The sequence below is a fragment of the Apteryx rowi genome, unplaced genomic scaffold, assembly GCF_003343035.1.
Source record: "Apteryx rowi isolate R43461 unplaced genomic scaffold, aptRow1 scaffold_13, whole genome shotgun sequence".
Classification (NCBI taxonomy): domain Eukaryota; kingdom Metazoa; phylum Chordata; class Aves; order Apterygiformes; family Apterygidae; genus Apteryx; species Apteryx rowi.
This window is the reverse complement of record NW_020447530.1, coordinates 3975691-3990182: the sequence shown is the minus strand read 5'-3', so window position 1 is coordinate 3990182 and position 14492 is coordinate 3975691. Positions and strand designations below refer to the sequence as shown.

General features: G+C 49.6%; 1 protein-coding gene across 2 annotated transcripts in view; it reads left to right on the top strand.

Annotated features, from left to right (window-relative positions):
• FERMT2 (fermitin family member 2) overlaps nucleotides 1-14492 on the top strand; it is a 60851-nt gene that overhangs the window by 33208 nt on the left and 13151 nt on the right. For both annotated transcript variants that reach the window (XM_026056136.1, XM_026056137.1), the window contains exons 3-7: nucleotides 5267-5401; nucleotides 11013-11238; nucleotides 11397-11499; nucleotides 11831-11938; nucleotides 13503-13637. In XM_026056136.1, the coding sequence (XP_025911921.1) occupies nucleotides 5267-5401; nucleotides 11013-11238; nucleotides 11397-11499; nucleotides 11831-11938; nucleotides 13503-13637 (707 nt within the window). The remainder of the gene's footprint in view (nucleotides 1-5266; nucleotides 5402-11012; nucleotides 11239-11396; nucleotides 11500-11830; nucleotides 11939-13502; nucleotides 13638-14492) is intronic.

The window sequence follows — 14492 nt, the reverse complement described above, 5'->3', positions numbered from 1 at the left end:
TGGGTTTTGCAGGAGAATGACTGACGGCTGAAGGCTGAAGAAGAAACAGGTAGCACCCAAAGCGCCCCCAGAGCATCCTGCTTTCCCTTCCCTGCTCGTTCCTCTGGGTCCTGGCGGCGCCGGTCTAACGCTTGCAAGGCTAATGACAGTCACTGAAGCAAAGCCCTTTGCAAAAGATAAGGCGAGGACCTCGGCGGAGGYTGGAGCCCGCGGCTCCGATTTCCGCTTGCGCCACGTCGCGGCCTGGAGCTGGAGAAACGTGAGGATTCAGCCGGGGCTGCGGCTCTTCCAGCATGGGTTGGAGAAAACTTGGAAGGTACGAACAAATCAGCTGCAGACCCAGCTGAAAAAAAAAACCACCCTGCTTTGGACCAGTTTTTGCTCGAGCCGTGCTTTCCATATGGAGAGCTCCGTGCGTCTCCGCAGACTGTTGTTCCTGGCAGGCCCCCGCAATGCCAGCCGTTCTCAGCGAGAGCGGGGGGAGAGCCGCGTTTTCACACGCTTCCACGGCAAATAGAAATAAAGCGCCGCAAGGATCATTTACAGTAATTCCGAGTAGATGCTGCCAGTGCCATCTGTCTTCTGTGTACAGACAAGGAGTCTCTCTTAAAACAAACAGAATCCCGACCGACGGTAACAAAAGCGTAAATTGAAGGGTAAACACATTAACGTTTTTCGGAAGGTCAGTTCTTCTAGTTCATCCGCGTTTCGCTGACCGTCTTGGCTTCAGAGCGGCCTTTGGCAGGACAAGCCTGGCTTCCGCTGGAAAAAAAAAGGGTGAAATATTATCGTGAATTTGGGGCTGAAATCAAATCCTTGATAAATACCTTACCCCAGCTGAACAACTCCAGGAAATCAACTTCCCTAGTCGCGATGTGACTTCGAGTTTCCTAAAAAACCGCAAACCTATATAAAGGACTTGCAACGCTTTGCACCACTTGTATCCTTTAAAGATTTATCTCCTGCTCTTATGACTAAGAAAACAGGATTTGGGGGGCTGGAGCTATACAGCAATTCCTTGTCCCAGTTTCCAATTAACTAGAGTATTACCATCTGCAAGCCCTTACACCCTTGGATAGTCCCTGCTTTAGCTACAGTAACTAAACACCATGTTTGCCAAGCCTGTCTCTATTCAAAACATGTTTTAAAATCCTCTGCAAACGTATTAATCATAAGCAGTGGCAACCTTTTTTTCCACCAGTAGTTTACTAAAAGATTGAAAAGTACGGCCAGAAAATGTGCAGAGTTGAGTCTCACTTTTTCTCCAATTCTTGCGTAGGAAATGAAAACAAAGTCAGCAGCTCTCTTGCTTTTTTTGTGTCGTATTGCTTTTTAGCACAAGGGATTTTTTTTTCCCCCCTTGCAACACTAAAGCACGCGGTTCGGTGGGGTTATAAGTCTCTAAAATGCTGCTGTGTGTCGTGGACTGGCATTGCGGTGAGATCTGTGGTCGACGGATGCAAAACGCGCCGGACTTGAATCCGCACGCCGTGCCCGTGCCCTGCGGCGACGCACCGTCTGCAGGCAGCTGCCGCAGCCTCGCAGCGCGCTCCGCGATCCGAAGATAGCGTCACCAACGACTGAGGAACTATTAAAAGAAAAAAAAAAAAGAAAAAAAAAGCCCCTTTGAAATCCGATGGTCAAACTTTGGGCCCCCTCCAGCGGCTTGCTGTCGGGAGCCGAGCTTGGCCCGGAGCCCTCCTCTTGGCCTCTTTGAATGGCTGCAGCTGAGAGACTGTATCAGTTGCTAAAGTACCATAAATAAACACGAGAGTATAAACCTCGCTAGCGAAATACCAGGGGAACTCCTCGTTTTGTGCTGCGCCGCACGTTGTCCTTCCCCCGCGACCCTGCTGGTCCTAACAGATTTTTTCGCGATGGCATCAGCTAGACGTGATAAACGCGAATCAGAACAGCTGTTTGCATTCGCGCGCGGGGCGTTTATCACTAGAARCGGCCAGAAAGTCGTGTATTCGGCGAGGGTGAAGCCAGCCGTGGCCAGTTAGCGAGTGCGGGGGCAGAGAGCTGGTGTTCGACAGCCTTTGAGCGGCACCAATAAATCAGGGTACGTTTGAATTGATTCAAGCGTAGACAGCGTCGCTCAACGCTTCCGTGCCTCGGAGCTGCCGGAGGAAGGTCTGCGGACCCGCGATACGTGCGATGGGTAAATCCAGAGGTGCCCGACCTCTGGATTAGGGAACGCCGTGGGATCGAGCGCTCGTTAGCGGTCCCCCCGTGGGAAAAGCGTAACCCGTTATTTAAAACAGCATCGCAGCGACACCGTCGCGGTGCTACCAGCACTGCTGCAGAGAGCTCGCGGTGCTTCGCCGGACGGGACGGGACGGGACGGAGAGCCCGCGTGCCGGCCCCGCAGCGCTCCGGGAAGCAAAGGTCAGGGGACACGGGATGCGGCCTGTCAGCGAAGCTGCGCTTTAATAAATAAATTCAAAAAAAAAGAAAAAGATAATCTCTGAAATCTGTTTGCAGTTGTAAGCCGGTCGCGGCAGCCTCACGCTGACGAACGTGGAAACAATTAGGGTAGAGTTCAGTTCGGTGATTTAACGGTGTCGTATCTGCGCTTCTGGGTCGTTTTCCTTCCAGCTGCTTGCTGCCGGGGCAGATCGCTGCCAATGTCGAAGACGGCCAAACTTAAAAAGCGGAGTCCTAAGGCCATAAATATTCTGTTTTTTTCTACCGCGGCTGAAGGAGATGGATCCATACCGCTCGCACGGGAGTCGCGGGGTTTGAAAGGAACGGTCTTGGGGTTTAGGCACTTAAAAAAAGCCAGATGTGTCTGTCCGGACTGTGACGGGAATCCCGTCCGATAAAAGTAATTCCGGTTAATTGGCTCGTGGAGTGTCCTCGGCTTGGGGGCGAGGAGGAAAGCAGAGCTCGTTTTTAGCCTGCTGTTCTCGCTGGTCGTTTCCAGTCGAGAAGGATGCCGGTATAGGCAGAAGTGAATCAGTGCAGGAAACACATCTGTCGTATTAGAGCGCGGCACAGATGTGTCCAATTTAGATCACGTGGCGGGGGACCAAATTCCGGTTTTAATTATATTCCCGGGCCTGGGGAGCGTACAGCAAACTCCCACTGCCGCCGGTGGAACGGCCGCGCGGAAAGCGAGGCTAAAACGTGAACCGTGCAACCTCTCCGTATTGGCATGATTCCTTGTCGCCTCGCCCGGCGTTCCCCTTGGTGGGCCAACGGGCTCGAGCTTTAATGCAGCCGCTTCTGCCTCCGCCGCTCCCTACCCTCCCTCTCCCCCATCTTCGATCCGCCCCTGCGTTTCCTCGTCTGCAGCAGTTCGTCGGAGCGCGGGCGGCTGGGGGGGGGGTGGGCTGCGTCTCCGGAGACGGCTCTCCCCCGGCGTCCTCTCCGGATCGCGTTGGAGAAGTGTCGCGCGAGCTGCGCAAACGCATCGCGGAGCCCCGGTGGTCGGAGCAGCCCTGGAGGTTGCCGTCGCTGCCGTGACGGGCTCGTGCTCGTGCTCGTGCCCGGGGCATCGTCTCCGCCGGGCCGATGGGCGAGTTTGCCCCTAGCGCCCGGACGCACGGGGGGCACCGGTAGCCTGAAAACAGCAGGTTTCTCCCAGTGCGATTTCTTAGGTGTCTTTAGAAGCTGAAGCTGCAAGCAGAGAAACAGCGTGCAAGTAAGAGAGGAACTGTGGGGTTTTTTTAATCCCGCAATGCGTTAAGAATTCAAAGCTTTGCACATCTCCGCGCAGCTGAGCGTTTTCGGGGGGAACGTGCGGAAACCGGAGCTGGGAAACAGCAAAGGAGCTTGACCAGAGACAACCAGCTGCAGCCGAGAGCGCTGAAACTCTTCGTTCCGGGCTCGAGCACGACCACTAATCCCCCTTTTTCTAATTTGGGTTCTGTTTCGGAGCGCTCAGGCCTGCATTTTGCGGTCTTTCATCATTGCACTCAAATGGCTTCTTGCCCAGGTGAATGCTTTTCCAGGTCGGCTCCTAAGTACTGATTCCAAACCGTTTATAGCCTTTTTCCCCCTCTTTCTTTTTTTTCCCCCCTGTTCAGTGCCAGCAAGGGACTCCTGGATCCGCTCCAGTTTGTTCACGGTGTAGGGCTGCGTTCTGGCAGCCGGCAGGCTCCCTCTTCCCGGAGAGCCCGTTCCCGTTCGGATGAGGCCGTAGGCAGACGCAAGCAAAAACGAAGTGCTGCTTTTAGCCCCCTCTTAACGCTACTTTTGTGCAAAACCGAGTTCGCTAACGCACACGTCTTGCTGGGCGCTTCTCGGGGCGACGCGCTCGGGCTGCGCCTGCCCTTGGCTCCGAAACCTCCTAGCGGGCGGCGGGTCGGGTGGTTTTGCACCTCCTCGCGGCGGAGCGGCTCTTGCGTCGCTCAGGTTGTCCCCCCCCCCCATGACCTCCCGAAACGCCTTTTTACCCGGACCGGCAGTAATGGGAATTAAATGCACAGCTCTTTAATTGCTGAAGCTGCAGTTTCTGTGATGGAAATTAGGGCTCTTGGGGAGGATTTCGGTACCGAATCACTAGTCTTGTAACCCCCTTTTGCTATAAGTTTTTATATATTTCTTGTTTTCCTTAGCCATGCTGATTATGTGCTTTCCGGAAACAAATCATGATAGGCCCATGATCCAAAGCACAAATGCACTGTTATGCTCTTCTTTTTCAACTACACATTTTAAAGATTATTTATGCTAGTTTGGGGCAGAGAAGTGGGAGAAGCAAAAGAAATACTTTGGCTAAGATCTGTTTAAAAAGTGGGCGCCTTAAATTTAACCTTTAACATTCCTGTTCTGGTAAGTAAATAAACAGCTCGACTCTGGGACTGGTCCAACGGAAGTGAGAGTAGCTGGTCCATTACCGAGGTGCCTGAAGAGGAATCCAAGTGTTCCTTAAAAAAATAGCATTTAAGATAACGTGTGGAAATGGCACTAGTCTCTCTGTCACAGGAGCTAGTAGTGCTTGTATGTGTGTTTGAGTGACTGTGCCTGGAAAATACCGTATAATGGTGAGTTTTAGCTGAACGGCGTGGTTGCCTCTCCAGCCGTTGGTGCAAGAAGAGCGTCTCAGCTAGGTTTGTAGGAAAAAATATTCTCAGCTTTATTTTTAACAGTTGCAGAGCAGTAAAATCAGCCGAGGGAGATTTTGCAAGTTACTGGATGTTGTTGCTAAAGAAAGGGGGTTTTCTTTCTTTCTTTCTTTCTTTCTTTCTTTCTTTCTTTCTTTCTTTCTTTCCTTGTTTTCATCTTCCCTATAATTAAAATTGTTCTGTTCCATCCCTAGACATCAGGCATCCAGAAGAACTCTCCCTTTTGAGGAAACCCAGAGATCCATCGAAGAAAAAAAAGAAAAAGTTGGATGATCAATATGAAGACGAGGCCCTCGAGCTGGAGGGCCCACTTATCACTCCGGGATCAGGTAAGTCGGGGCTCGTTCCGTGAATTACGGGCATTCAGGGAAGGGGCTGGGAGGAGATGGCCAAATAATGACATTGGAACGGATGCTGAAAAATATATATATAGCAGTATTGGTCTCACCTAATTTCTTGAGGTCTGGGCAAGAAATGGAGCCCAGATAAATTCCACAAATCGCCCAGGACTGCAGCACTCGGTCGTGACAGCACAGATGAGTGCCTGAAGCTGTGAAGTGTGTAGGGAAACAGAACAACGCCAGACTTTATAAAATAAAAAGGAACCAAGTGTGACTACTTTAACGCTTGGATTGTGTTACTGAAATGTTTTCTTATGCCATTAAGACAGGACTTAAATGGAAAATCATTCCTAACTTGAAATTGCAAGTGTGTTTTAGTGGGTACCACGGTTCTAGTAACTTAGTTATAGCCAAGGAAAAATGATCTTTCTATTAATTGTATTAGCGTTGCCTTATATTAAGGGCCTCGCTGCAGATCTTAACGTTCAGAAGAACATTGCTAACCGAATAACGCTGCTAACAGGATAACAACGCTCGCCGCGGGCAGCAGATCGATCTGGCTGGGTGTTTGCAAACAGCGTTTAGTCGAAGACGAAGCAGCAGGTCGTGAGCTGTGCTCCGAAGCAGCCGTGCCGGCGCGAGGCTGGTGCGGGCAGGCAAACGGCGGCAGCTTTGCGGATGCAATCCGGCAAGTGGGAGCTCCTTGATGCAAAGGGACTTGCAGAGAAGGACGCGGCGATGCTGACGGGCGGTTCGCCCCGTTCGGCTGCCAGAGCTCTTGGGTTTGAATGAAGCAGTGAGAGGGAAGCAGGGCGGCTTTAATTTTAAAACAAAAAAGTCACCCCGCAGGGACTGGGGGTGGCTGGGCCACTGCTCGCGTTTTCGTTTGGCGTTTTCAGCTTTAAAGGCAGCGATTAGCCTTTCTGAAAGGCAGCGTTTGAGAAGAGTACCTCTATTAGATTAATAGGAAGGGACTTGGCCGGCTTTGTAGGAAATGAGCCCAAAAGGTATTTTTTAATTTAAATTATTTATTATTCTTCCAGCAAGTGACTTTGAACTGTCCTGCTTTTTTTTTTCTTTCCTGTTTTACTTCTGTGAATGAATGACTTGCTGCAGTTTTACTCGCTGCAGTTACCTGCGATGTTTAGGTGCTGTTAGTTAGAAGTCATGTTTTTAATCTGAATAAACTTCTAGTAATTAGCTGTTCCTAATATTGTGCCAACACTAGTTTGTGTACTGAATGCTTATGTATAATGAGTTAATATTTCTGGATCTGCTTATTTCAGTGCGTGTAGATTTAATAGGCACATTTTGTCACTGAGACACCCTGTTCCTTGGTAAGCTAGCAATAAAACCCATTTAAATCACTATAGGCAGAGCTGTCAATACACCCACGGTAAGCATTGCCCAACACTTTTAAGTCCTGTATTCACTTGTTTATAAGTTAGCCCAACTTATAGCTATTTAACCTGAAATTTTCCGTGACAATGTTTGCCTCAGGCAAATTTTTTGAAGGAAGCTGCTTCTGAGATGCTTCAGCCGTCTTGGAGAACATGATTGGGAGAAAATCCAAGGGATGTTTTCTTGGAGACATGCTCTTGGGCTTTCACATGAGGTGTGTGCATGGGTGTCCATGGGCAAACCTGCCCAAGTTTCTTACCGCTTTGTAGCTGACTTCCCAAAGGTTCACCCCAGCCCGAGGTGCGTCGTCGAACTGTGGAGCTCAGCGCTGCAGGATGGGGAGGAAGCCGTGGGGGTAGACGAATTTGGAAAAGCGTTGGATATATTTGTGGAAATCGCTATTAACCGCGCACTGCTGAGATGCAGTGTTGCTGGCGTCTCCTGCCCAGCCAAAGTAGATTTTGCTTTTACTGGCCAGGATAGCGTTCAGCCCTGTCTGTCTGCTTCGCGGTCACATAAGCGTGGTGCTGGCACGATGCTAGGGGAGATGGGGAGAAGACGGGCGCATCCCCTGTGGTCTAAAACAGCAATGGACCCACATCCCAGGTCTGTGCCTTTGGTCCAACCCGGTGTGGTTGGTCTTACCCTACATCAATCTTTGCATACCAATGAGTAGCGTTTTGATGTGTCACCTGGTCAATGTGGAGGTGGACAGATGGTGCTGGTGGTTTATTATAATTTCCTACTGGACTGCTCTGCTCTAGCTTGGTAAAGGTCTGTGGGGAGAGCATGTTTCTGTTTCTTTTGTGAGGACATGTTGAGTCGTCCCCCAAGCCTTTTCTTTGAAAGCATGAGGCTAGAAGGTGGGTATTCCTGTCCCTTCCTCATTTCTGCAAAGTTTTCCATGCCCGTGGGAATTTATCAAGGTATTTCTTGAAGCGTGGGCACAACATCTGGACACCCGGAGTGAAATGCAGAAATAACGCACCCCACTTCTACCCAACGCTCCCTATAGAGCCACAAAGCTAGCAGGAGCATTAAACCCATCCGAGAAGCTTCCTTGTTTGATGGTCACTGCCAGTTTTCACTTACTTTTTCCATCCTATCAGACATTTTAGAATCACATTTGTCTTACAGATGTTATATTATTCTAGTTTCCTAATCGAGACGTTGGTCGTCACTGGTACGATGCTTTTGACGAGTCTGCGACATCAAGGCCAGTTTTGATTATAATCCCATCAAAATGGTGTGGGGTTGGTTTGCTGGCATGGATTGCATCATCTTCTGCAAAGGGGTCTGTCGGCTGTCRTATCGTTTTGCTCAATTCCAGATGAGGCAGCTGGGCCCAGAATTACGCATGTAATTTCCTCRCTCCTAAATATTGTGGGAAGATTCTCAGTTGCATCCTGGGGTTGCTACAAAGCGTCTAACTAGAGCAAAGGATTTTTAATGTTTATTTCTCAGAAACTGCTGGAGAGGAAGATAATTCATCATCAATCAGGAAATTCATGAAAGTATCTGGAGGGGCTTTCCAAAATGCAGAACAATGCGCTGAGTGGTTGGGGGGGTTGTCCGTGAGTATTCACAACTCCAGAATTTCCCTATTTTGATGGATTAAAATCATTCTTAGGGCTTCTTGAGATACCCATCTTTAAAAAAAGACAGTTTGGAAAGGTTTTTCTATTGTTTTGGTCTTAGACATTTCTAGATGTTTAGCTCAGCTTTCCGTAATTTCAAGTTCATTCAGTGAGGAGGGATCTTTTGGAGAAAAGAGCATGTGGCCGTGGACTTGGACGGTAGCCTAAGACGGTGTCTAAATGCATCAGCAGGAATGGCACAGAAGACCTTACTTCTGGCATTTCAACGCTGCCAAGTGCTTCCTTCAGCAACCTTAATAGCRCTCTCTTAAGGTAGATTTTGGACATCTGTGCATACGCCTGTGATTTTTATAGAAATTGCATTCTCTTACGAGCAGGTCCTGCCTCCAGCTGAGGCTCTGGGCAAGGAGGAAAGCCAATTTGCTGCCCGGCGCTGGGGAGAGAGGAGACGGGAGCGGAGGGGGGAAAGGCAGAGGTGGGGAGCACCTCCCGGGAGAAGCAGAATTAGATAGGGCCCTTTGCCAAAAAGCCAAGTATTGGCCTTTCTAGGCACTGTTGTGCAGATTTGCGTGAGCTCATTGCCCGATTTATATACACAGTGGAATTACTTACATTAGGGATACGGTCGTTGAACCTCGGTTATTTTGAAAATCTGGATTTGACACGCTTAATGTAAAAATCAATGCTCCCCTGAGCTCAATAGGGGCTATTTAGCTCTCAGCTATTTTGGGATATGAGATACCATTCCAGCTCGGCTTTCTTCTGCTCGTGTTGGTAATTTTAAAGGGTTTTTTTCTACTTTGCGTCTGTATGAGCCGTAAAACTTTAAGATTAAAACACTAGAAGTAATGCTTGCTTTGCACCAAATAGCACCACTTGCTGAACGTACTGATATCAAATGTACTTGGCTGTCGGAGCAAGCTTTTCCATCTGTGAAAATGTGACGTTTCTGTGTCCAGCCATTTCCTGTAACACGAGTAAAATAACTTGAGGTCGTTTTGGGTACTTTGTCAGGTCAGTTAACAGTACTGCAAAGGTAAATGCAAGTTGTGTATAAAGAAGTTAGATTCTGGGCATTTTTGTGATCATTTCAGTATTTGTTTAAAAAAAATTTCAGTTTGTTAGATACATTAATATCTAATYGGAGCAGTAATTTAACACCGCCTTTCCAAACTGGAATTTATGCCCTTTATTTTGTAAATATTCCCTGTTATTTAGACTAGCTCGTGCGCTTTCAACCAAGCGAAGCAACGTCAGGATATAACCGGCAGGTCTGCGAGATGTGTGCTTGGGGAGCGGCTTTGGTTTGTGATATTGCGAGGCAGTCAAAGGGCAAGGAACGGAGGGAAAACACACATATTTCTTCTTCTTCAGTAACAGCTGAGATTATACAGCAGAGCAGTAACATAAACACAGGTTTTGAAAATGCCCCAGTAGACGCTGCCTTGCTTCTCCATAGCTGGCGTCGCCGCTGCAGTAAGTTACGGTGAAAACAGCAGTTTAAGGTCTGCGTTGAAAACCTGCGATTGCCRGAATCACAGCGGTTTAATAAATTGTCCGTAGGAACAGTAAGAAGCCTGGTGAATCCACGTCTTCCCTATCCGGTCTAAACTATTTTGCAGAGAAACATATTTTTGCAAACTCGTTTAAAATGTCTTTCTGTTTTGAAGATGAATCGGTTTAAGTCGGCGAGTCTGTCGTTCGCGTTTATTACAACTTGGGCATTGCAGGGTGTGTCGAAAAGTCTCCTCCGGCCGCGTTTCTGGGGGTGAAAAGGGGTGAAAAGCTTGTCGGTGCCGCAGATTTGAGCTCACGGCTCCGGGCTGGGGCGGTGAGGAGGAGCTCGTGCMTCTCCTGAGGCCGAAGACGGCCACYGAGCCCCCCGCGAGGGCGAGGAAGAGGAAGGGACCGGCACCATCGGCTTTGCTGGGACAGAGGCCGGGTTTGCAGTCGGGTTTGGGAGATTAAACCTGGCCTGTGCTGTTGTGGCCTCTTCCGAAAGTGCATGTTTTCAGCTTCTGTCCTCTTCTGCTCTGACTTCTCCTCCGGTGTCTTTCCCTTGCCTGCTCACTTCCCTCCTTTCTTTCCTTCTCTATAGGCACCGATATTCTTTACATCGGCCCCGTGAAAGGTGAGCTCCAGCTCAGTAGGACTTCTGTGCTCTGTCCCTTTCCTTGGTCGTGTCTTTAGTTCATTTTCCTGCTCCTCTAAAACTTTTGACTCCCAAAATCTTTAAGCCACAGGAGATCACTGGTAAGTCGGCCGCCGCTCGTGGCCCCAGCGCTCCGGGTGCTGCCGGAGCGCGGAGGGGAAGTGCTGTCCTCCCAAATTGCGCAGCACGGAGTGTTGCTGAATTTTTTCCCAGGGATTCAGGCTGAAATGACTTTTCCATCAGTTTTGCTCTTCAAGAAGAGCTGAGAGAGAGAGAGAGGCAGCTTTTCATGGGAAAACAAGCAGTGCAGTGTTTTCTAATTGTGGAAAAAAAAAATCATAAAAATGGAATCAGAAGGGTTTTCATCTGTTTGTTGAATTGGCTTTGTATCAAGCAGAGGCGGTTTGGCCGTAAGCTAACACGATGCCTTTATCCCTCTTGCTGGTAGGAAACATATATTCAAGCCCAGGACTGTACAGCAAAACCATGACGCCGACCTACGACTCTCACGACGGCAGTCCCCTGTCACCGACTTCGGCCTGGTTTGGAGACAGCGCCTTGTCGGAGGGAAATCCGGGCATCCTGGCCGTGAGCCAGCCCGTCACGTCCCCAGAATCCTTAGCAAAAATGTACAAGCCACAAGCGCTTCTCGACAAAGCCAAAATCAACCAAGGGTGAGTTAAGGGTTTGTTTTTCTTCTTTTTCTTTTCCTCTTCTTTTTTCTTTTTTTTTTTTTTTTTTTAATATGCGGTTTTAAATTGCATTCTTGCAAGAGTCATCGCGACTTAGCCAGAGCTTTTTGTGTGTGTTACCCGTTGTTGACAATTTGCAGATGGCTGGATTCGTCCAGATCTCTTATGGAGCAGGAGGTGAAAGAAAATGAGGCTTTGCTGCTTCGGTTCAAGTACTACAGCTTTTTTGACCTGAATCCAAAGGTACAGAGCTATTTATTTTACTTGCATCTTGCAGGCAAACATTTCAAGCAAAGGCAACCTGTGTCTCTAACATTCATTTGTGCTGACACGTCCTCAGCCCCTTTGGTCGCGTGTGCATCAAACCCGGGGTGTACGTGAGGTTTAGGTATTGCTTGCGTTGCCCTCAGGGTTGTTTAAATGGCGAAGGCTTTTCAATCTCAAACTGAAATACGGGTTGAAATAAAAGGATTAACGGGTTTATCTTCTAATTATGCTGGAAGCACGAAAGATCACGCGTTCTTGCCACGAAGCTTGTTTTATAACCGTCCTGTGTTTTTGCCATGTGCCGTAGTACGATGCGATCAGGATCAACCAGCTCTACGAGCAGTCGAAGTGGGCTATTCTGCTGGAGGAAATCGAGTGCACGGAGGAGGAAATGATGATGTTTGCAGCRTTGCAGGTAGGAGACAGCCCGAGACGCTTACGTTTGTAATTAAGCTTGATTGTAGCTTTTCAGACTTCTCTGTTGCTGAATACTGATGAACGTGTTAAGTTTAATGTGCTGTAAATGGTGTTTCAAAGGCCTCGTCTTGTCTTTGGTGGGGAGCTTGGACTCCTTGTGCTGGTAGAAATTGGACTGTTTCCTGTTTCCTAATACTCACTTGAGCTTATTAGGTAGTTTAAATATTTATTGCTTATTACTTCTCATGAAAAGGAATTTAGCTTGCTTTTACCAAACATGTTTATGTCTATCTTAACTTGTAGTTTTGCCCTTTTTTAAAAATCCCAGTAAGTACATTAGGTTACTGAACTGTGAGTTTCTGGCATGCTGCCCCCAGAACAGCTGGTGCTAATCTGTGGGTTTCCCAGAACTATTTATTTATCTGTTTTATGAAATACTCCGTGTGATTTGGCATAAATAATACACCTGCTATTGACTTCCGTAAGACTGATGGCAGCCCATTTACTCCGTGTGGTCTGGCGGTCCTCATCGCTGCAGGCTGCGCGAGCATCCCCAGCAAGGGCAGGGTTGTCCACACGCAAGCCCTCGGGGCCGCTCTCCCGGGAAAAAAGAACAAGAACAGAAATGCAAAGACTCGATTTACCTCTCCAGCTGGTGCAGGGTAGACAGAGCRTGGTGCTTACCGTGCAGTTAATACTACCAACTTGGTGGATTTCTGCGGCAAAAATAGAGGAGGTGCAAGAAGGTATAAAACACGCGCACGCGCCCAGTGCGTTAGTTCAGCAGCAAAGTTGCCCGGCGCTCATTTGGTACCGTCACGAGCGTGGGTAGTTCCGTTTAGTCAAACGTTTGTGCCTTCAAAAGTGCTACGCGGTTATCGCCGAAAGGAAGGAGTAGCTCTGCGCCGCGAGGCTCAGAGCTGTCCTTCGGCCGTCCATCCGCTGGCCACCGCCARCCCTCGCTGCAGCCTCCGAGAAGCCCTCACGGAAACGGATCGGAAAGAGCAAAGCCTGTCGCTGGGGTTAGGGCTTAGCTCCCTGCTGATGCCGAGAATATGATCCTGGCTGTGGCGGAGAGGTTTTGTGGTGTTCCCGGGAGATGGTCGCTCTCTGCATGCGCCTGCACGCTTGGGAAAATCCATCTCCTGGCCGGATCCCCTCTAGGAGGGCTCGCGGAGAGCAGCCGCGCTCTTTCACAGACGGGCTTGGGAGGTGCCGTGTCCGCTTTCGGTTCCTGCCCTTTTCCCCCGGCGCGTTGGGCTGTTATCGCGGCGCTTCCACCCGGGAGAAGGCGGCATCGGGTTTGGGGGGCAGGATTACTGCAGCTCCCCAAAGATGCACCGAGTCGTCACAAATTCAGCGGGGACCGATAGCGTTGTGACCGGCCTTGACGCTTGCACCCGAGACTCATCCCTGACTCGGCCGCGCTCGGGTCTCAGCCTCAGCAGGGTTCTGCTCCCGCAGAGGCTGAGGACCAAACTCCCCCAGGCAGCGGCAATCTCCAGCAGATCCCAGAAACGTTGAATATTCCGCGTTCACGGAGGCCCTGCCTTGCCTTTCAGTACCACATCAACAAGCTGTCCATCATGTCGTCGGAAAATCACCTGAACAACAGCGACAAGGAGGTCGATGAGGTGGACGCGGCGCTCTCCGACCTAGAGATCACTTTGGAAGGTGGCAAAACGTCGACCATCCTGGTAAGGGCTGGGGGCAGGTGACGACGTGCATGCCTTGCTCCCCCTTCCTTTGGCTTCCCTCTAGGAATGRTTATCTTGAACTGTGTCCGGGGGAATTTTTCCAGGCCTCTAACCATTTTTATTTCCTTCCTCTCCCTTTTTTTCTAATTTCTGCTGTTACAGCACGAGAGGGTTGCCCACAACCCGACGGAGCAATACAGCATAATATTTTTAGACACGAATAATATTTTTATAAAACCGGATGCTATTTTCAAAAATCCCAAAGATTAATTTGGGTTGGAAGGGACCTCAGGCAGCGGCTGCTCCAGCCAGCGCTCAGAGCGGGGCCGGCGGCCCTGGATGCAACATAAAAGGCTCTTTGACCAAGGGCACGTATTCAACCTGGGGCTTTGTTTAAGCCGCTGGCTCTAAGACGGCTTCCCCTTTCTTTCAGTGTTTGCAGTTAATTTAGCACGCGGAGGCGGGCGCTGAGAGCGCCGAGCCCGTTCCCGCCTGCCCCCCTCTTCCCGCGGTGGCTGCTGCCGCGGAAGCAAAGCGCAGTAACGCTGTTTTCTTACCGGGATGGTAAGACCGAGCTGCTGGTGGCAGGTTTTTCGAGTAGTCCCGCAGGACCCGTGGGCTGCTTGTCTGACCCCAGACAAGTCGCTCTGTCCTCTGTAAGGCCCAGCCAACCCGACTGGAAAATTGCGTGGAACGGGATCTTGCTCAACGCCCGACGCGCCGAGCCACCGCGCTGGTGAAATAATGGAAAACTCGCATCAACTTCATTTGGTGTCTGTTCTCTCTACTGACTTTCAGAAATACTCAGTTCTTCACACCAGTGTTTCTGTTCCGCTGTTTTCCAATTCGTGGCAA